This window comes from Aquarana catesbeiana, linkage group LG02, assembly GCF_042186555.1.
Source record: "Aquarana catesbeiana isolate 2022-GZ linkage group LG02, ASM4218655v1, whole genome shotgun sequence".
Taxonomy (NCBI): domain Eukaryota; kingdom Metazoa; phylum Chordata; class Amphibia; order Anura; family Ranidae; genus Aquarana; species Aquarana catesbeiana.
The window spans coordinates 168990931-169013731 of record NC_133325.1 but is presented as its reverse complement, the minus strand read 5'-3'; the positions used below and the strand labels follow the sequence as shown (position 1 = coordinate 169013731).

The 22801-nt window shown below is 43.1% G+C and overlaps 1 protein-coding gene across 2 annotated transcripts in view; it reads left to right on the top strand.

Annotated features, from left to right (window-relative positions):
- The first annotated feature begins 419 nt into the window (after nt 1–419).
- The window catches only part of MARS1 (methionyl-tRNA synthetase 1), a 66236-nt gene continuing 43854 nt past the window's right edge, over nt 420–22801 (top strand). The window contains exons 1-7 of one of the 2 annotated variants that reach the window (XM_073613792.1): nt 420–692; nt 1559–1649; nt 2335–2413; nt 2499–2627; nt 5828–5903; nt 9426–9598; nt 10422–10534. In XM_073613792.1, coding sequence (XP_073469893.1) covers nt 590–692; nt 1559–1649; nt 2335–2413; nt 2499–2627; nt 5828–5903; nt 9426–9598; nt 10422–10534 — 764 coding nt within the window. In that variant the 5' untranslated portion in view covers nt 420–589. The remainder of the gene's footprint in view (nt 693–1558; nt 1650–2334; nt 2414–2498; nt 2628–5827; nt 5904–9425; nt 9599–10421; nt 10535–22801) is intronic. The other variant, XM_073613793.1, reaches the window with a different exon arrangement.

Here is a 22801-nt window from a genome sequence, read left to right as displayed (position 1 = left end):
AGTGTATTTTTTCCCAAAAAATTGCATTTGAGAGACCGCTGCGCAAATACAGTGTGACATAAAATATTGGAACAACCGCCATGTTATTCTCCAGAGTCTTTGCAAAAAAATTAAAGAACCGGCCCCTGCATAGAACGCCACATTTCCAGAACAGCTTCTTCTCAGGAAGCAGGTAAGACATACGTAATATCGCTCCCATAGTGTGGAATCTGTCATTCCAAACTGATAACTAGACCCACAGGTATCCCCTCTTCTCTAGGTTACAACACGTCAGCTCCGTCCACACAACGTCTCCTGGAGCACTCGGCATGCTGTGCTGGGAAACAGCGTGCGATTAGAGTATTCAGGACACACCTTCGCACGCCTTCACGTCACTCCGTCAGAAAACGATCCATTCCTTGGGGAGTATGGGAAATGTAGTTCCGGAGGTCCTGTTGTCATCCGTCATTGCTGTGTACAGAGATTGTAGGACTCGTCTTCCCGGCGTCCTCCGCGGTCCATGTGCTTGTAGGCTTTACAGAGCGTTGCATCAGCTGTGCTGGGTGTTGTAGGTGCCGGCTGTTTGTGGTTGGGGGTTCGGTGAGCCGGTATGAAGCTGTTCCTGAGTGAGGGGAACCCGCACGGGGTGAAGGTGCTGGCCGCAGCCGGGATTTGGGCTGCACAGGTGGAGATCCAAAGGCTACAGCAGGAGGGTAAGAGTTTCAGAAGGGGCTGAGACAGGACACGGGCTCCTGGTGAAGGGTCCCCCAATGCTGAGACAGGACACGGGCTCCTCATGATGTGTGCTGGAGATAATCTCATTCTTTTGGGAAAGTCTTCATGACAATGATAGCAAATCTGCCATAATATGGACACCATCACCTCAATATGGTTATTATAAATATAATGGAATGTTTAGGTTGGTGATGAATGTCCCCATGACAAGGGATGTGAACAGGTGACTCCCATAAGGGGGTGCTTATTAAACTGACAATTGATCCTGTCATGAAGGTCCTTGTGTGGTTACTTCTTTTTTTTTATTAGGGTGACAACTCTCTGTCCCTGTCTGTTAGCTGTCCTTTTTTGTTGTCACAAGGACTTCCAATGGGGACTACAATGAACCCTTCACCAGCTTTTATTTTCCACAGATTTATAACAGTATCGGTTATTATTATTATTATACAGGATTTATATAGTGCCAACAGTGTGCGCAGCGCTCAAAAAAATAAAGGCAGACATTACAGTTATATTACAATTTTGTACAAAGTCATCTATGTATAAGCTCTGCATAGTTCATCAGTTCTTTGAGTCAATGACCTGGAACAAGCCTGTAAATTAGAAAATCATAATGCATGACCTTCATAATTCCATGCTATTTACTCTGAAAATATTGATACTGTTTAGCTTGCCAGCCGGAGAACTAGCATTTTCAGAAGTAGTCTGCAGTAGCATGTTCTCATAATACAGATTTCCTTTAATAAAGATCTGTGTTTTTATTTTTTTATTGTGTTTTATTGTAAAGTTTTTTTTACTCAGATGGCATTTGTGTATGATTTAATTTTGTCTTGTTCTCTCCTAGAAAAAGTTGTTCCCTTCTTGTCACAGCCCAAACTGCCTGCACTAGAACTTGATAATGGGAGTTTCCTATTTACTCCAAATGCAATCTGTAGGTGAGTAGACGGTCTGAATGTGAAAAAGTAAAATAAAGTGATCATTTCAGAATTGATCTGTAGCGCCATACACCATTTCATCAGCTTAAATGCAAAGTATAGCCAAAGCTTTTTTGGCTATACTTCTTCTATGGATCACAAGAGTGAAATTTGTTCCTGCACTCCTGTGACCTGTTTTCATCAGACAGCGGACTGAAGTCACAGAGCTGGTCCAAGGTCTACCCAGCTGCCTGGACTGGCACCTGGCTCAGCCTCTCAGTGATCCCCTGAGAGCCTAAGCCGCTGACTCCTCCCACCCCTCCACAGCCCAGCACTCCAATGAGCGCTGGAGGGGCAGAGCAGAGAGCCGGAGACTGACAACCAAGGCCCTGTGCTGAGAGTGGAGGTGGAGAACTGAGCGATAAGTGGTGTTTGATCGCTCAGTTCTCACTACAGAGCCGGTGGGGGACAAATGCAATATCAGATCGATGCTGCATCCACTTATGATATATAAATGTTGTGTTTTTTTTTTTTTTTTTGTTACCTGTAAAAATTAATAGCACCCCCTGCATCTCCTAAACAGCAGTGCATTTCTCTCGCACGTTGGGAATGGGCGCGATTGTATAAACTTGCCTAACTGGTCCTCCGAGTTATAGCAACAGAAGTGATAGGGGAAAGTTGACTTTTTTTTCTTTTTTGTTTGTAGGTGTTTTTATTTGTCTGCTGGGAAGGAGACGAGTGACCTCATTAATCAATGGCTAGAATGGGAAGCTACAGAGCTGCAGGTATATTCCCTGAGCATGTTCATACTTGCCACACTGTTGCATATTAAAAAATGAGCGTGTGCTGACAGGTTTTGCTTTGTTCCAGCCATCTGTCTCTGCTGCTTTGTATGCTCATGTGGTGCAAGGGAGGAAGAAGGAAGACGTTCTACAAACAGTTAACAATTCTCTTGTCTACATTGCTCAAAATATTACAAAGAAAGCATATCTTGCTGGCGTAAGTGTCTAAAGCAAACTTTGTGAACATTTTTCTTACTCATGGGAATAAAGCTGAACTCCAGGCAGATAATAGATGCACAAACTGAAGTTCTGTAAGCATTAATACATCATTAAATGTAATTTTTATATGCAAGCAGTGTAAATGCCTGAATATGACTTGGAATCAGATACTAGCAGTCTATCGCATGGTAGAGCTCAGAGAATGAGGGAGAAGCAGCACAAGGAACCAGTCAGGTGTACTGCAGTGCAAGGAGCATGTTGATAGTAGGCGAGAGCGGAGATTAGCTCATCGGTGTTTTGCTTTGCCTTTGACTATCCAGTCGCAGGGTGTGTGTTGGGGAGAAGACCTGTATGTGAAACTGCAGTAGATATGGATCACATCTCCTTTCCTAGTAGACAGAGCTATGATGTGGGGCAGAGCTGTGTAAATCTTAGAACTGGTCATACAGTGAGGAAAATAATTATTTGATCCCCTGCAGATTTTTTTTTAAGTTTGCCCACTTACAAAGAAATTAAGGGTCTATATTTTTTTATGATAGGTGTATTTTAAATGATAGAATATCAACCAAAAATCCAGAAAAAACACATGATACATATGTTATAAATTGAGTTGCAGTCCAGTGAGTAAAATTAAGTATTTGATCCCCAAGCAAAACATGACTTAGTACTTGGTGGAGAAACCCTTGTTGGCAAGCACAGAGGTAAGACGTTTCTTGTAGTTGGTGACTAGGTTTGCACACATCTCAGGAGGGATTTTGGTCCACTCTTCTTTACAGATCTTCTCTAAATCCTTAAGGTTCCGTGGCTGTCACTTGGCAACTCAAAGTTTCAGCTCCCTACATACATTTTATATATGATTAAGATCTGGAGACTGGCTAGGCCACTCCATGACTTTAATGTGCTTCTTTTTGAACAACTCCTTTGTTGCCTTGGCGGTATGTTTTGGGTCATTGTCGTGCTGAAAGACCCATCTTGTGTTTTGGCTGAGGGAAGAAGGTTCTCATCCAAGATTTTACAATATATGGCCCCTCGATGCGGTAAAGACGGCCTGTACCTTTAGCAGAAAAACAGCCCCAAAGCATCATATTTCCACCTCCGTGCTTGACTGTTCGTTCCCTTTGAGGCTTAGGCTCGGTTCACACATGGGCGGCACGACTTGCAGGTCGCCTCAGCGAGGCGACCTGCAAACGACTGCCGGGGCGACTTGCGAGACGACTTCTGCATAGAAGTCTATGCAAGTCGCCCCAAGTCGCCCCCAAAGTAATACAGGAACCTTTTTCTAAGTCGGAGCGACTTGCGTCGCTCCGATTAGAACGGTTCCATAGCACAGAACGGGAGGCGACTTGTCAGGCGACTAGGTCGCCTGACAAGTCGCCCCAGTGTGAACCGAGCCTCAAAGTATAACTCCAGATTTCTATCACTTTTAAAATAGTTTATTTGAACCAAGCTGGTTCCTCTGATTGGCTGAGGTGGAGAGATGGATAATATATCACAATCACCATCTTGGCCAATCAGAGGAAAACTTTTTGCTATTGGATACACATAAAAAAAATGCATGGAGAAAAAATAAATTGGCTTTAAGTCTGGTGGTCACCATTATTAAAATTGTCCCCTAAACTATGTCCACCCCACCTCTAATGCTTTTGGTATACGTGTCTGCATTATTGGGTTTTACAAAACCAGTTGGCATATGGCTGAAATGTAAAATTTGGCCTAGCCAATAATAGGTAAACTGATAGTGTCCAACACAGCAGGCACAAGTGTTAAATGGTTGCAGTTAGGATTTTAGAGCTCGCTGAAAACAGGAATGAAGATCAGAGTGCCTAGCCTCAAACAAATGGTGCCTGTATCTGCTGCTGTCACTCACACTCTGTAAGGAAAGTGTATGTTATACTGGTCTGCTGTGGTTTACATGTTACAGGATTACACTGAAAAATAGGCAAGGATTCCTGTTGTATGATGCTTATAAGAATGCTCATGATCTTTAATTTGTTGGTGGAGTTTCCAGTATAGATGGTAAACATCCACAGATAGCCACTATGACGAATTGCCCATTTTTGTTCTGTTAGTTTTATTAGTTGCTGGTTTTATAACATTAGGAAGGTTTGAAACTTCTGTCAGGTTTCTGTTGCTGTCCGAGTTTCCACTTGAGAGACTTCCCTTAGAGCGGAGTTCCCCCCGTTTTTCAGTTTATTGAAAGTCAGCAGCTACAAAAAGTGTACCTGCTGAGTCTTAATAAACAGTCATGCCCTGTACACGCGGTCGGATTTTCCGATGGAAAATGTGTGATAGGACCTTGTTGTCGGAAATTCCAACCGTGTGTAGGCTCCATCACACATTTTTCATAGGAATTTCCGACACACAAAGTTTGAGAGCTTGCTATAAAATTTTCCGACAACAAAATCCATTGTCGGAAATTCCGATCGTGTGTACACAAATCCGACGCACAAAGTGCCACGCATGCTTAGAATAAATTAAGAGACGAAAGCTATTGGCTACTGCCCTGTTTATAGTCCCGACGTACGTGTTTTACATCACCGCGTTCAGTACGATCGGATTTTCCGACAACTTTGTGTGACCGTGTGTATGCAAGACAAGTTTGAGCCAACATCCGTCAGAAAAAATCCATGGATTTTGTTGTCAGAATGTCCGATCAATGTCCGACCGTGTGTACAGGGCATTACTCACCTGTCTCACAGTCCAGCGATGTGGTCGCCCGAAGCCTCGCTCTTCTCCCCCTCCTCTCTGCGACGCTGTCATTGCTACTGTGGGCACCCGGCTGTGACAGCTTGCGGATACACGGCCAGGTGCGCACTGCGCATGTGCGAGTCACGCTGCGCTCTTTTAGTGGCCAAGCAATTTTCTGGGACACGTCACAGGTCCCAGAAGATTGCAGAGGGAGGAGAGGAGGAGTCGCCTAGGTGGCCAGGCAACTGAAGCAGGAAGTGGGACAGGGAGTACCTGTCAAAACTAGGTACCCCCCCCCCCCCCCCCCAAATATTACAGGGGAGAGGAGTGCTTAAAGCGGAAGTTCCACTTTTGGGTGGAACTCTGCGTTAACTTTTTATCCCAGTGATCACTGCCACTGTTACAGGCAAAATCTCTTTAGCAATAACACAGCAACAAAACCTGGTTCTACCCCCTCCCCAACCCTACTGAAAATAAAATATTTTGTAATATAATTTTTTTTTTTTCAAGGATGTGCTGTCAGTTGCTGATATTGTGGTCTGGGGAGCAATTTACCCCCTTATTATAGATGGAGCAAGCTTGCCAGGTAAGTTGTGTTTTTTTTTTTTTTCCCATGATAAATGTATTTAAAATGCATATTTTACTATTTTACAGTTGGCTTGTAAAGCCCCATATCTGCAGTTGAAACCCTGGACAATATTAAATTTGCAGGTCAAGTGGTTGTAAACATCTGACATGAAATATGAACAAAACATATCCCTCTATAGTGTGTACTTGTCTCAATCCAGAGTGCCAAGTGTCATTTCTGTCTGCTGCTTCATTCCTCTGCTATATGCATGCGTCGCTTCTGACAAGTTTCCTGACACCAGAAGAAAAATTGTGACAGAGAACAGTCTGTGATTGACAGCTTCAGCTCTGCTGCTATATGCTGTGTTAAGGAGTGTCTTTTCATACAATCAGCTCTGAGCTCTCCTCACTGATGTAACTTTAGCTCCCTGCCCCCTGCTTTTCAGAGCTGAGAGATCCTGTGTATAGTCTGCACTTTTAATGTCATGAGATACGGCTGTAGATAAACGGGTACAATGTATGTAGGATGATTGGTTTCATCTCTGTGTATCACCTGAGGCCAGTCACTTCACTGGGTATATGAAAGAGTTTACTACCACTTTAAGCCCTGCTCTTCTGCTTTTGAGCCCCTCTCCCTTCTATCCGATGTTAAATTCCAGAGCCTCAGTGTGCAGTAGAATTGGGCAGAGTTTAAGATGCAGGGCTGAGATGCTAAACTTTGGTTTAAAAAAAAAATACATACACTATACTAATTCAAGTAAGTACCTTTTTATTGCTCTCAGCCATCTTCAAACCTCCAAATGTCCACCTGAACTTGCTTGCTTCCAGGCTGGACTTGGGAATATGAACAAAGGGATTTGTAGTATAACTGAACAGTGCGCATGACCGCCATTAACATGCATTGTTTGTTACAAGGAGGCAAAAAAACACAGTTAGGCTCGATTCACACTTATGCTCTGACTTTGGAGCACTTGTTACATGAGAAGTCGAACCCCATTCAGTGCACTGGAAGAGTTCTAATCAGTGCGAGTCGCTCCAACTTACTTTTGGTCTGACTTTGGTATGACTTGCATTGACTTCTGTTAAAGAAGTCGCATGCAAGTCGTGCCAGAGTTGCACAACTTTGAAGCTGCCATGGTGTGAACCGGGGCTAAGATGAATTAATGAAAAATAGATGACAGGGCCATTAGGTAGTGGATTTGTGTGAATTTCTTTTGGAGAATAAGGGTGTAGTTTAGTGTCCCTTTTTTTTTTTTTTTTTTTTTTTTTTTTTTTTTTTTTTTTTTTAAAAAAGCAGACCTAAACGCTCAAATACTTGCCTCCAGCAATATGATGTCTCTAAGCTCGCTTGCTGGCACATATATCCTCCCCCTTTTTTATTTTTTTTGGGTTCGGGGTCCATGGCCATCTTGATTGGGCATGCACATGGGAGGTCATTCATCCTGTCACCAAGGTGTGCCAAGAATATACACTGAGGTTGTCATGCCTAACTCTTTGTATGTTTTAAAGCATCTTGTGAGGAGAAAGACAACAAGGAGCCTTTATTGCAGGAAAGACATTGGGGTTTATTAAATTGGAGAGTGCAAAATCTGTTGCAACTGTGCATGGTAGCCAATCGGCTTCTAACGTCGGCTTGTTCAATTCATTTTGGCTTCTAACGTCCGCTTGCTCAGTTCACTTATATATGAATCAATCGCGGTTTTACCCGCATCCAATTCGCATAACCTGTGAATTGGGCCGGCTTCCAATGGAGCCAGTTCACACGTGTCCAGGACGCCCACAGTCTGTTTTTAACCACTTTAATACAGGGCACTTATACACCTTACTGCCCAGACCAATTTTCAGCTTTCAGCGCTGTCGCAGTTTGAATGACAGTTGCGCGGTCATGCTACACTGTACCTAAACTAAATTTTTATCATTTTGTTCCCACAAATAGAGCTTTCTTTTGGTGGTATTTGATCACCTCTGCGGTTTTTATTTTTTGCTAAACAAATAAAAAAAGACCGAAAATTTTGAAAAAAATAAAAGTTTTGCTTTTGTTTCTGTTAAAAAAAATTTGCAAATAAGAAGTAAGTTTTTTTCTCTTTCACTGATGGGCACTGATACGGTGGCACCAATGAGCGGGCACTGATATGCGGCACTGATGGGTGGCACTGATATGCAGCATTGATAGGTGGCACTGATGGGCACTCATGGTTGGCACTGGGCACTGATAGGCGGCACTGAAAGGCGGCACTGCTGGGCACTGATAGGCGGCGCTGATATGAGGCACTGATAGGCACCCCTGGTGGCACTGGCAGTGGTAAGCATTGGAGTGGGCACTGATTGGCAGCTGCCTGGGCACATATTGGTATTTCCCTGGGGGTCAAGGGGCATACCTGGTGGTCCAGTGTGGTGGCCATCCTGGTGGTCCTGGGTGGGATCCGAGGGGGGCTGTGCTGATAAACAATCAGCACAGAACCCCCCCCCCCCTGTCAGGAGAGCAGCCGATCGCGAGTGAGGAAAAGCCGATCACCGGCTCTTCCTATTTACATCGTGATCAGCCGTGATTGGACACTCCGTCAGAGACTCTTTACCTAGATCGGTGTTGCGGGGTGTCAGACTGACACCCCGCAACAATGATCGCGATGCGCGCCCCGGGGCTCATTATCATGATCACGTCATATTATGTCAGGTCAGGATAATGAAACCAATTTGCCGCTGTCATTTTGCTATATTGCTGGCGGCAAGTGGCTAAAAAGGGTCCAGTGCGATTTTTGCGTCCGGTTTAGGTTTGAATGCAAGTAAATATTTGTACCTGAATTTGTGAACCAAACCGCTCTGGATTGCAAAACGCTGCCGGACATTTGTGAACCCAGCCTTGTTGTAATAGCTTAATTGAACAAGCTGAAGTTAGATGCTGATTGGCTACCATGCACAGCTGCACCTGATTTTGTGCACTCCTGTTTCTTAGTAAATCAACCCTACAGTCACTTCTGCAATAAAAATCCCTCCTTCTCACACAGTTTTTTAAATCCGAGCTAAGTTCCACTTGGAAGGGGGCGAGCCTCTATGTATAGGCTGAGCTTAGGATATGAAGGGCTCCTCTGGCATGTAGAAATTAATTTGAAGACTATTAGGTGCATTTACATTTGCGAATGCACCCACACTGCGTTTAGATGCCATAACCCCCTATTGGCTGCAACTACAGCCCCATTGAAAGCAACGGGAGGCTGCTGACTCTAGTAGCCACTCGTACGTAATCTCTCATGCAGCGATCACTTGCAAGTGATTGGCCCTGGATCCAGACTGCCTTGCTTTCAATGGGGTTGCCTCTCGCAGCTAATCGTGGGAACCCCCCCCGCAGGGGTTCTTGCAACTAGTCACGGTGAATGCACCCTTACAGATATTTGCAAGCATAGTCGCACAACTGATTACATATGCAGTACGTTATTTTTTTTTCTGCTTTGTTTTAGGAAGCCATACAAATGCAATTGTGATTTAATTTCTACATTTGTTTATACTTAAGATTAGGTATCCATGTCTTCTTTTCTGTTTTTAGAGGAGCTTTCATCTTTGAAGAGTTGGTTTAAAAAAGTAACTGAATTAGATCAATGTCAAAAAGCTGCTAAATCACTTCTGAAAAGCCAGGAACCATCGGTTTTTAAAGCATTTCTCCAAAAGCTCCCCGCACCTGTCCAGGTGTCTGAGAAATCTCTTTCCAATGAGCAGGAGGTAAGTGGCTTATTTTGGTTTTCTGCCTTCGTTGCAAAAAGATCATTTTCAGTCCTTTAGTAGAAGCTTAAATGGAAACTATAATGGTTTTGGGGGGGGGGGGGGGGGGGGGGTTGGTCTTCTTTTTTTTTTTTTTTTAAACCATATGGTTGAATATTTAGCTTTTTATATAAATATTTGTTTTACAAATATATAATACAGGATTTTGTAGGAAACAAATGGTCTTTGCATAAGAAAACAGTTTTCATTTGGATGATTATTGATTAGTAAGGTGTGTTTACAACAGCATATTGTTATACCCTGGCCACTGGTGTGAGCTACGAAGAGAAAAGGGCATTGCATCACACTTTTTTTTTTTTTTAGTCATTTTATTGGAATGTCACAAACTAACATTTCATCTTTTATGTACTGCAGCGAGTTGCAATGTGGTGCAGTGCTTAAAAGGCACGTTGCACTTTTTTCCAGTGCACACGATCGCAGCACGATGATTTAAATTAGACACAAGGCAAATTGCCTTGTCTATGCATTGGATATACCATATATATAACGCCACTTTCGTTGGTATGCTTAACAAGCCAAAAGGGAACAAATAAGGTTTTTTGTGTCTTGTTTTTTTCTGTAAGGGTTTATTTACACATTAGATTTTAAATGAAACGTTTGGTTGGCAGCACACAGACCTTGCTCCTTTACAAATAAGTTCTCAATGGCACTTCATATTTTTATGCTCACAGATTCCCATAGATTATTAGCTGAATTTAGAGATAGTTGAGGTGGCAGTCAGAATTTATTGGTGCTACTTAAGTTTCTTTTGATCCATTCTAAGGGTGAAGATACAGCAGCCCGTTTGCTGTCTGAGGAGGATATTGCTGCCGCCGCTGAAGCTTGGAATAAGGGGCGGTCTGATGTTCCAAAGGCAAAACCACAGCAGCACCCAATGTGAGTATATTAAGAATGTCTACTGCAGATTGGCTTGCAGGCACATTGGGATGTATACATTCTTATGGGGCTGACTAAAGCCTCGTACACACGATCAGATTTTCTGACAAACTGTTGAATTGTTTTGCATGTGTTCTTTCGTTTCTGAGCATGCGTAGTCTTGCTCTTACGATTTTTTTCGGACGAAAACTGCACTGATTAAACGAAAATCGAACGTTGTGTTACGTACGATTAAAATTCTATAGTCTGCACATCCAGCTTTTGTCATACGAAAAATCTGAATCTACTGTCGAAAGCACTGTACTAACGATCCGAAAATCATCAGATCGTCGTACGAAATTTATCTTCCGTTTTTTTTTTTTTGTTTTTGTTTTTTTATCGTGTGTACGGGCCTTTAGGGTAGTGCCAGTACATTGCTCCACTGATGCTACACTTCAGCCTTAAACAATGTGAAACGTACCAGGTGACCAAACTGCCCAGGCAAAAGCCACAGGATAGATACTTGTATTTGCTTTACTGTTGAGTTAAATGCTGAATAACACAACATTCATAGTTCATACATTCAAGTAAGGTTTTTGTGCATTCTGCATTTAGTTGAACAACTATGCCCGATAGAATAAACTACTCTAGTTTTAAGGGCTTTTTTTCTTCCTTTAACGGTTTGTGAGGGGAATTTTCTCAATTTCCTGTCACAGTAGCAGGAAGCAAGCAGAAAATCTCCAATGGGAACACAGTCAGACATTCCTTCAACCTATTAACCACTTGAGCCCCGGACCATTATGCTGCCTAAGGACCAGAGGTCTTTTTCCAATTTGGCACTGCGTCGCTTTAACTGCTAATTGCGCGGTTATGCAATGCTGTACCCAAACGAAATTTGCGTCCTTTTCTTCCCACAAATAGAGCTTTCTTTTGATGGTATTTGATCACTTCTGCAGTTTTTATTTTTTGCGCTATAAACGGAAAAAGACCGAAAATTTTGAAAAAAAATGATATTTTCTACTTTTTGTTATAAAAAAAATCCAATAAACTCAATTTTAGTCATACATTTAGGCCAAAATGTATTCGGCCACATGTCTTTGGTAAAAAAAATGTCAATAAGCGTATATTTATTGGTTTGCGCAAAAGTTATAGCGTCTACAAACTAGGGTACATTTTCTGGAATTTACACAGCTTTTAGTTTATGACTGCCTATGTCATTTCTTGAGGTGCTAAAATGGCAGGGCAGTACAAAACCCCCCCAAATGACCCCATTTTGGAAAGTAGACACCCCAAGGAAATTGCTGATAGGCATGTTGAACCCATTGAATATTTATTTTTTTTGTCCCAAGTGATTGAATAATGACAAAAAAAAAAAAAAAAAAAAATATTTACAAAAAGTTGTCACTAAATGATATATTGCTCACACAGGCCATGGGCCTATGTGGAATTGCACCCCAAAATATATTCAGCTACTTCTCCTGAGTACGGGGATACCACATGTGTGGGACTTTTTGGGAGCCTAGCCGCGTATGGGACCCCGAAAACCAATCACCGCCTTCAGGATTTCTAAGGGTGTAACTTTTTGATTTCACTCTTCACTGCCTATCACAGTTTCGGAGGCCATGGAATGCCCAGGTGGCACAACCCCCCCCCAAATGACCCCATTTTGGAAAGTAGACACCCCAAGCTATTTGCTGAGAGGCATATTGAGTCCATGGAATATTTTATATTTTGACACAAGTTGCGGGAAAGTGACACTTTTTGTGCAAAAAAAAAAAAAAAAAAAAAAAAAAAAAAAAGTTGTCACTAAATGATATATTGCTCACACAGGCCATGGGCCTATGTGGAATTGCACCCCAAAATACATTTAGCTGCTTCTCCTGAGTATGGGGATACCACATGTGTGGGACTTTTTGGGAGCCTAGCCGCGTACGGGGCCCCGAAAACCAATCACCGCCTTCAGCGTTTTTAAGGGCGTGAATTTTTGATTTTACTCTTCACTGCCTAACACCGTTTCGGAGGCCATGGAATGCCCAGGTGGCACAAACCCCCCCCAAATGACCCCATTTTGGAAAGTAGACACCCCAAGCTATTTGCTGAGAGGCATGGTGAGTATTTTGCAGCTCTCATTTGTTTTTGAAAATGAAGAAAGACAAGAAAAAACTTTTTTTTTTTTTCTTTTTTCAAATTTCAAAACTTTGTGACAAAAAGTGAGGTCTGCAAAATACTCACTATACCTCTCAGCAAATAGCTTGGGGTGTCTACTTTCCAAAATGGGGTCATTTGGGGGGGTTTTGTGCCACCTGGGCATTCCATGGCCTCCGAAACTGTGATAGGCAGTGAAGAGTGAAATCAAAAATTCACGCCCCTTAGAAAGCCTGAAGGCGGTGCTTGGTTTTCGGGGTCCCGTACACGGCTAGGCTCCCAAAAAGTCTCACACATATGGTATCCCCGTACTCAGGAGAAGCAGCAGAATGTATTTTGGGGTGTAATTTCACATATTCCCATGGCATGTTTGAGCAATATATCATTTAGTGACAACTTTGTGCAAAAAAAAAAAAAAAAAAAAAAAAAATTTGTCTCTTTCCCGCAACTTGTGTCGCAATATAAAATATTCCATGGACTCGACATGCCTCTCAGCAAATAGCTTGGGGTGTCTACTTTCCAAAATGGGGTCATTTGGGGGGGTTTTGAACTGTCCTGGCATTTTATGCACAACATTTAGAAGCTTATGTCACACATCACCCACTCTTCTAACCACTTGAAGACAAAGCCCTTTCTGACACTTATTTTTTACATGAAAAAGTTTTTTTTTTTTTGCAAGAAAATTACTTTGAACCCCCAAACATTATATATTTTTTTAAAGCAAATGCCCTACAGATTAAAATGGTGGGTGTTTCATTTTTTTTTTTCACACAGTATTTGCGCAGCGATTTTTCAAACGCATTTTTTGGGGAAAAAACACACTTTTTTAAATTTTAATGCACTAAAACACACTATATTGCCCAAATGTTTGATGAAATAAAAAAGATGATCTTAGACCGAGTACATGGATACCAAACATGACATGCTTTACAATTGCGCACAAACGTGCAGTGGCAACAAAATAAATACATTTTTAAAAGCCTTTAAAAGCCTTTACAGGTTACCACTTTAGATCTACAGAGGAGGTCTACTGCAAAAATTACTGCCCTCGATCTGACCTTCGCGGCGATACCTCACATGCATGGTGCAATTGCTGTTTACGTTTGACGACAGACCGCCGCTTGCGTTCGCCTTAGCGCAAGAGCAGGGGGCGACAGGGGTGCTTTTTTTTTTTTTTTTTTTTTTTTTTTTTTTTTCTTTATTATTTTTTTGCTTTTTTATCTTATTTTTAAACTGTTCCTTTCTTTTTTTTTTTTTTTAAATCATTTTTATTGTTATCTCGGGGAATGTAAATATCCCCTATGATAGCAATAGGTAGTGACAGGTACTCTTTTTTGAAAAAATTGGGGTCTATTAGACCCTAGATCTCTCCTCTGCCCTCAAAGCATCTGACCACACCAAGATCGGTGTGATAAAATGCTTCCCCAATTTCCCAATGGCGCTATTTACATCCGGCGAAATCTAAGTCATAAAATGCTCGTAGCTTCCGGTTTCTTAGGCCATAGAGATGTTTGGAGCCACTCTTGTCTCTGATCAGCTCTATGGTCAGCTGGCTGAATCACCGGCTGCATTCTCAGGTTCCCTGTTGAGACAGGAGAGCCAGAGAAAAACACGGAAGACGGTGGGGGGGGGGGCATTCCCTCCCACGGCTTGTAAAGGCAGTCTAGAGGCTAATTAGCCGCTAGGATTGCTTTTACATGAAAGCCGACCGCTGGCTGAAAAGAATGATACCAAGATGATACCTAAACCTGCAGGCATCATTCTGGTATAACCACTCAAAGTTGTGAATGGCGTACCTGAAGACAAAAAAATGGTTAACAATAAAGCACAGTAAACAATAAAGTATAAATAATTACATACCTGAAAAACAAACATGATAAAACATAATAACAATAACAATAACAATAAAACACTGCAGAATAGAATACAGTAAAAAAAGAGCAGAACAATAGAGAGAGAGAATAGAGAGAGAGAACAATAAAACGACAACTATTTTTTTTTATTTTATATATATTTTTTTTTTTTTTACACTTTTTTTGTAACTAACTTTTATAACTGTAACCGGTTCCAGGTTCAGGTCTCTCAAAATGCGATGGCATCTTGGGAGACCCTGTGAAAGTGTGCCTAGTCTGTGCAATGCTGTACCCTACGCTAATACTCAACTAGTGTATGGTAGCGTTCAAAACATTCACCAATGCAAAGACCAGGATTGTCAGGACAGGAGGGACAATAATAGCGGGTGTCACGCCTATATCCGCGTTTGCTGCAGACACAACATCTTTTTGGGGGGGGTTCGTTGGGTAGGGGTACTCGGGAGCACATAAAAATGCCTCTCATGCAGCCGACTGCATTTCGTTGGGGGATGTGAATGGGGGAAGTACGGGCGCTGCAGAAGTGGTGGGTTCCCAATTAGGATTGGCGAATGCAGCAGGAAGGGCACTATGGGCACGACGGGCCTGTGTTTGTCTTTTTGGTGGCAGCGGGACACTACTTGTGCTTGTCACCTCACCAGCTTGAACTGCACTTATGGGACTCGCCACGTCACCAAGTGTTACTGCAGTGCTGGTTTGACTACGACCGGGGTGTACTAGGCCGCTGGTGCTTGCCAGTTCAATAAAAAGCTTCCAAAAAAACTGTTAGCGATCGCAGGGATCAGGCCTGACTCTGCGAACGCTGCAGTTATGCGTTTAGTGTTTTGTAAGTGACAGTGATCGATCGATACTGCACTTGGGTGGGCTGGACTGGGCCGGGCGGAGGGGCAAAACGCAGGTGCTAGCAGGTATCTGGGCTGATCCCGCTAACACTGCGTTTTTGGGAACCCTAAACTGCTGGGGACGCTAGTATAGATCTGATCTGATCGGATCAGATATTGATCCGTTCAGATACTATACCACTAAAGGAGGCGTATGCTGCGTGCGTGGGTGTTAGTGGTACTGGCGCTAACCTGACGCTGCCTGGGGCCGGTGCTTGCTAGTTCACCAAAATGCTACCAAAAAAACTGTTAGCGATCGCAGGGATCAGGCCTGACTCTGCGAACGCTGCAGTTATGCGTTTAGTGCCTTGTAAGTGTCAGTGATCGATCGATACTGCACTTGGGTGGGCTGGGCTGGGCCGGGCGGAGGGGCACAACGCAGGTGCTAGCAGGTATCTGGGCTGATCCCACTAACACTGCGTTTTTGGGAACCCTAAACTGCTGGGGACGCTAGTATAGATCTGATCGGATCAGATATTGATCCGATCAGATACTATACCACTAAGGGAGGTGTACGGTGCGTGCGTGGGTGTTAGCGGTACTGGCGCTAACCTGACGCTGCCTGGTGCTTGCTTGCCAGTTCACCAAAATGCTACCAAAAAAACTGTTAGCGATCGCAGGGATCAGGCCTGACTCTGTGAACGCTGCAGTTATGCGTTTAGTGTTTTGTAAGTGACAGTGATCGATCGATACTGCACTTGGGTGGGCTGGGCGGAGGGGCAAAACGCAGGTGCTAGCAGGTATCTGGGCTGATCCCGCTAACACTGTGTTTTTGGGAACCCTAAACTGCTGGGGACGCTAGTATAGATCTGATCAGATCAGATATTGATCCGATCAGATACTATACCACTAAGGGAGGCGTATGCTGCGTGCGTGGGTGTTAGCGGTACTGGCGCTAATCTGACGCTGCCTGGGGCGACGCATATCACCGCCGGGCGATCAGGGGGCTAAACCTTTATTAGGTAATAAACGGCGGGTGCCCTGACACTATAAAAAATAAACGAACTAACCTGCGTCACCCGTAACGGTTATACGGTGATCAGTGGTGAAAGGGTTAACTAGGGGGCAATCAAGGGGTTAAAACATTTATTAGGTAGTATATGGGGGTCCCTGTCACTATAAAACGCTGACGGCGAACCTAAATATTTACCTCACTAACTAGCGTCACCAGCGACACTAATACAGCGATCAGAAAAATGATCGCTTAGCAACACTGGTGACAGGGGGTGATCAAGGGGTTAAAACTTTATTAGGGGGGGTTAGGGGGGTACCCTAGACCTAAAGGGGGGTAATACTCACTGTCCCAACACTGTAACTGTCACAAACTGACACTATGCAGTAATCAGAAAAAAAAAAAAAAAAAAAAAAAAAAAAAAACCTGCTGGTGTCAGTTTGTGACAGGGGGGGGGGGTGATTGGGGGGGGATCGGGGGGCGATCGGGGGGGGGATCGGGGTGTTTTGTATGCCTGGCATGTTCTACTGTGTTGTGTAGTGTGTTTTCACTCACATTGATGTCTTCTCCCCTCGGCGCTGGAACGGAAAATACCGAGCCGAGGGGAGATGACATCATTTCCTTTGCTGCTGTTTAGCATACAGCAGCAAAGGAGTGTTCCCATTGGCCGGCGGCGATCGCGAGGGGGGGGCCACGAACGGATGGCCTCCCCCTCATCTCGGATCGCCGGGGAACAGAACGGGACCGCTTCGGGCACCGGGGGGGGGTCCGATCGGACCCCCCACCCGCGAGAGGCAAATCACGTACATGTACGTGATTTTGCCTGCCCGTGCCGCCTTGCCGACGTAAATCGGCGTTAGGCGGTCCTTAAGTGGTTAATAAACTGATTTTTTAATGGCTGTTATGTTATAGTCGTCGGCACTTTGAAGAGGGATATCGTTGTTATGGCAACAGCTAGCTGCCATAACCCCGGTCTCCTCTTCTTCAGTGAGCGGTCCAGTTTTCGATAAGATGGTCTCTGCAGTGGATTCGCTGTGAGATCACTTTTATTGGCGGTGGGAGCTCTCCGGTGCCATTGGTAGCGGCGGAAGCAATCGGGTCTGCTCACTGGCTTGGTATAGAGACGAGTGAGAAGATGGCCCCCACCCGTCTCCATACCATTTCAGGGTGGAATCGCCGTCAAAACGTTACTTCCGCCCATAGCTAGCTCTTAAAGGGAAATATTTTTTTTTTTTTTAATTGCATTTTTAGTGTAAATATGAGATCTGAGGTCTTTTTGACCCCAGATCTTATATTTAAGAGGTCCTGTCATGCTTTTCTTCTATTACAAGGGATGTTTACATTGTAATAGGAATAAAAGTGACACTTCTTTAAAAAAAAAAAAAAACTGTGTAAAAATAAAAGTTAAAATAAATAAGAGAACTTTTTTTTAATTGCGCCCCATCCCTCTGAGCTTGCGTGCAGAAGCAAACGCACATGTGAGCGGCGCCCGCATATGAAAACGGTGTTCAAGCCACACATGTGAGGTATCGCCGCGATCAGTAGAGCGAGAGCAATAATTCTAGCCCTAGAGCTCCTCTGTAACTCAAAACATGCTACCTTTAGAATTTAAGTGTCGCCTATGGAGATTTTTAAGGGTAAAAGTTTGTCGCCCATTCCACGAGCGGGCACAATTGAAGCATGACATGTTGGGTATCAATTTACTCAGCGTAACATTATATTTCACAATATAAAAAAAATTGGGCTAACTTTTACTGTTTTATTTTTTTAATTCAAAAAAGTGTATTTTTTCCAAAAAAAGTGAGCTTATAAGACTGCTGCACAAATACAGTGTGACAAAGTATTGCAACGACCACCATTTTATTCTCTAGGGTGTTGGAAAAAATATATATAATGTTTGGGGGGTTTCATGTAATTTTCACATTAGATTTTTAGGTTTTTAACTTGTAAACACCAAATCTCAGAGGCTCGGTCCTTAAGTAGTTAAAAATATTGCCCCTCCTGTCCTATCCTGGTGACAACATTTAATATCTTGGATTTATATTGATGGCTTTCTCCAATCCTGACTGACTGGGAAAGCAAGATGGCAAATACTGTGCAATTTTTTTTTTCTTCTCTAGTATTGTAGGATGGAAGGCTGCATGTCTGGAGACCAAAAAGTAGATATTAGTTCCTGGCTTCTTATGCCTTAGATACTCCAACAGGAAGATCTCCCTACTATAATTCCATACTGTGTTCCTATTTACCTGGGAGTTTAGGTGTTCCAATCCACATTTTATGTGTTACAAATCCTTACAGTGAGTATAAAAAAAAAGAATCCCCCCTCCCCCCTTAAAATCACATTTTGTTGTAGCCTGAAATGAAGACGCACCAATTTTTTTTTTTTTTTTTTTTTTTTGTGTGTGTTTGTTTTTTTTGTTTGTTTTTTGTACTTTTTCTTTTATATATCTAGCTGTATTTACTAGTGCAACTTATAACATCTAAATGAAAGAACACCAACATGTCAGGAAAAAAAACAAAACGAGTGCAATAAATTACCCAATTTTTTTGTAAAATATAAAAGACGAGGTTAAATCGATGCCAAACCTTAAATTTATGTGCACCCGTGAAATGGCGAAAAACTTCGGTAACTTATATTTTCTATAGGTGACGCTTCAGAAGCCCCCTATAGGTATCCGTTTAGTGTCACAGAGGAGGTCTTGTGCTAAAATTATTGCTGTCACTCCGGCATGCGTGACGATATGTAACGTGTATCGCAATTAATCAACGGTTTCACGCATGCGTTTACATCCGTGCGTATATGTGGAGGTGGGGGAGGCTCAAAAATTTGGCGGGGGGGATTTATGTGCTTGGGTGTAACTTCATTTTTTTTTTTTTTTTTCCACTCTACTTTTTTTTTTTTTCTAAAAGACCCTGCATGTCTCCTCTGGACTCGACTGAATGTTTTTCAATGCAGATCGCATTGTAAAACATTTCTTCCCGGCTGAGCTAGCTGGGGACACCTAGATGCTAAGCCGAAAGTGACGTCACGGCCATTGCTTTCCGGCTCACAGCAAGAAGAGCGGATGTGTGTCTGCTCTTCTCCTTCCCCCGCAGCCGCCGGCAACCGCCATGTCCGTCCCTTGCCCACAGATCAGTAAGCGGGCTTGGTAAGCATGGCAGGAGGCGCCAGTACCGGATGTGTGAGAGCAATCGGGTGGCAGTGCTGCTGCACAAATGCTTTCACCTGACAGGCAGGAGGGTGCCTGCCAGCTTCACACACAATCCTGGTGGCCGCAGCCACTGGATTATATGTGATTTCCCAACGTACGAACTTGGCAGCGAAGGGGTTAACTACAGTCTGCTGGGATACATCTCTACTACGTTTGCACATCTAGACTTCTTTGTAGAACTGCTCAAGTTCAGTTAAATTTGGTAGTGACCATTTGTGGACTGCAGTCTTCAAGTCTATCCACAGATTTTCAATGGAGTTTAAGTCTGCACTCTGACTAGGCCATGCATGGATATTCACCTTTTACTCCTTCAACCACTGTGTGATCATTTTTGCTATGTGCTTTGGGTTATTTTCATATTGGAAGGTAAACCTTCACCCCTTGGACAACTTTCTGGCAGAGGGCAGCAGTTTTTCCCCAAGAATTTGACAGTATTTTGCCCTATCCATTTTTCTTCTATCCTGGCATGTGCTCCAGTCCCTGTTGCAGCAAAAACCCCCCATAACAGGATATTACCACCTCCTTGCTTTACTGTAGGAATGGTGTTATTTGGATGGGGAGCTTTACTGGATTTCTGCCAAACATATCGTTTGATGTTCAGGCCAAATGATTCAATTTTAGTCTTATCTGACCAGAACACCTTTTTTCTATGTGGCATCAGAATCTTCAAGGTGCTTTTTTTAAGGTGGTCATATGAGACTAAAATGTTTATTTTGCCTCAACACCAAATGATATGTCTGGTTTGAATTTGAATACAGCTCACCATACAAATAACACCATTCCTACAGTAAAGCGTGGAGGTGGTAATATTATGCTATGGGGGGTGTTTCTCTGCAGCAGGGACTGGAGCTCTTGTCAGGATAGAAGGAATAATTGATGGGGCATAATACCATCAAATTCTTTCTGCTGGAATGTTGTCAGTGCGTTGAAGGCTTACCTCCCAACATGACAATGACCCAAAGCACACAGAAAAAATTACTATACAGTGGTTGTAGGAGAAAAAAGGTGAATGTCCTTGCATGGCTTAATCAGAGCCCAGACTTAAACCCCATTGAAAATCTGTGGAATGACTTGAAGATTGCAGTCCATAAACGGTCACCATCAAATTTTGACTGAACCTGAGCAGTTCAGCAATGAGTGGGTAAATATTGTAAAGTCTAGATGTGCAAAGTTGGTAGAGACAAATCGCAACCAACTAAAAGCTGTAATTAACGCACAGGTGGTTCAACAAAATACTGACACAAGGGGGTAATCCTTTTTTCAAGCTAATCAAAATGACCACGGCTGATTACAGTTGAATGTCAAATGGCTTTGTGTGCCATCAAGAAGGTGATTAGCTACACCTGATTGAGTTTACAAGTTCTTTTGGGGGGGGGGGGTGATCCTTTTTCCAATTCATTCTGCTTTTGAAATATTTTTTATTTATTTTTTTTTCTGATGTGTTGGTGTTATATATTTCACTTGGATGTTATAAGTTGCACTGAGTAAATACAGCTGGATAAAACAAAAACTGTGTCTGTCTTCATTTCAGGCTGCAAAACAACAACATGTGGTTATTTTAAATGGGGTGATTATTTTCTTTTCCCACTGTGTGTTCCATGTCCTTAACAAAGTGAAAGCTCTAACAGAGAAAGTGAGAACACATCATAGAGGTCACAGCAGGTGTACAGATCCAGGAACTCTGGTACAAAGATCTTGGTAACAGAGTTTCTGAGAAATATAGGAACCTGTTAGGTGGACTGACCCGTAAAAGTAGAAGTAGACTCCGCTAAAAGAAAAAATGGCCCCTGGGTGGTTTAAAGCCATATTGTACTAATATACACCATATACTAGCACATTATGACAGACTTACAGTACCTGCCTGTAACGAGCCCCTTGCTCGCTCAGTTCCACTTTCCCAACACTCCTCTGCAGCTAGAGCATCAGATTGCAGATCGCAACATCTGATTGTGCGGTCATCCAATGTTCCGGGATTAGAACTACTGCTCTGTGCCGTTCTAACCCAGTTGTGATAGCTCAGAACAAACACCAGGCAGGCTGTATGTAAGTTCAACCAGGAATCTATCTTTATTGACAAAATACAGGCTCTTTTATACACTCAAAGTGGAGGTGCAGACCTTCTGCTCATATTACTCTAACAATACAGCTGTAACCTAATTAACCTAATTAACATGAGCTAATTAACTAATCCCTTTAGACAGCCTAGATGACTCAGACATGACCGTTAGGCCAGACTGGCTGTCTTCTAGTTCAGAAAATCCAATCAACATTATCACAATCAACATAGACTCTTCTTCACACAATAGCAGAGTTAATTAACACAAATAACAATGGGGATCTAATGACTCTTAGATCCCATAGTAGACTTATTTACAATACACATTTTAGCAGACAATAGATAGACAGGTTTTGGAATTTACATCAGCATCTCCTAACAGTATCTGTCCCAGCATTATGAATCAGCCACTATTCCAATATGGCAAATCCAGGGTCCCCAGAGTCTGTGTCCTGGGGGACCAGGACCCGAATCCACAGTAATACCACCTCGTGTCCCCAGGCATACAGCTCACAAAGAGCACCGTTCCCCCAAATGCAAGGGCCCCCGATCAATCGGCAAGAGGCTAGCATACAGTCCCCTCCAAAAGTCTCTCTCCCGGCTAGGTCTGTCACACTGCCAAAGAAAGCCCTCCAGTACTGCAATGTCAGCACTCAGGCACTTCCACCTTCATCCGGTCTTCCTTCTGGGTTCCATTTGTTTGGCATTTTGAATGGCCAGGCAGCAATGACTTCACTCCTGCAAATGCGCAAAGGAGTCGCATCACTGCAGCACAGAGTGGGAGCCATGCATGTTCACAAGCTGCGAATGTGTGGCTCAGTGGACATAACAGGCAGAGAAGGAAGCTTTTATGGCAAGAGACCGATAGGGTCTCTTCTTTCATAAAATCTCTGCCTGTCAGCACATTTAAAATAAGTGGGTTTAATACTACTTTAAGATTGGATAACCGTGTTCCTGCATAAGCCCAAATGTGACTGGTTCCCCAGTCACATTTGGGCTTATGTAGGGTGACGCTAGTTACTGTCACCTATACGTGCTTCATTCAAAGTCCCAATCCCCTTTCCCCTCCCTTTTTTTTTTTTTTTTTTTTTTTTTTTAACATAGTTGCTGACAGGTTTTATAGCGTCAGGGTACCCGCCATATATTGCTGAATAAAGGTTTAACCCCCTGA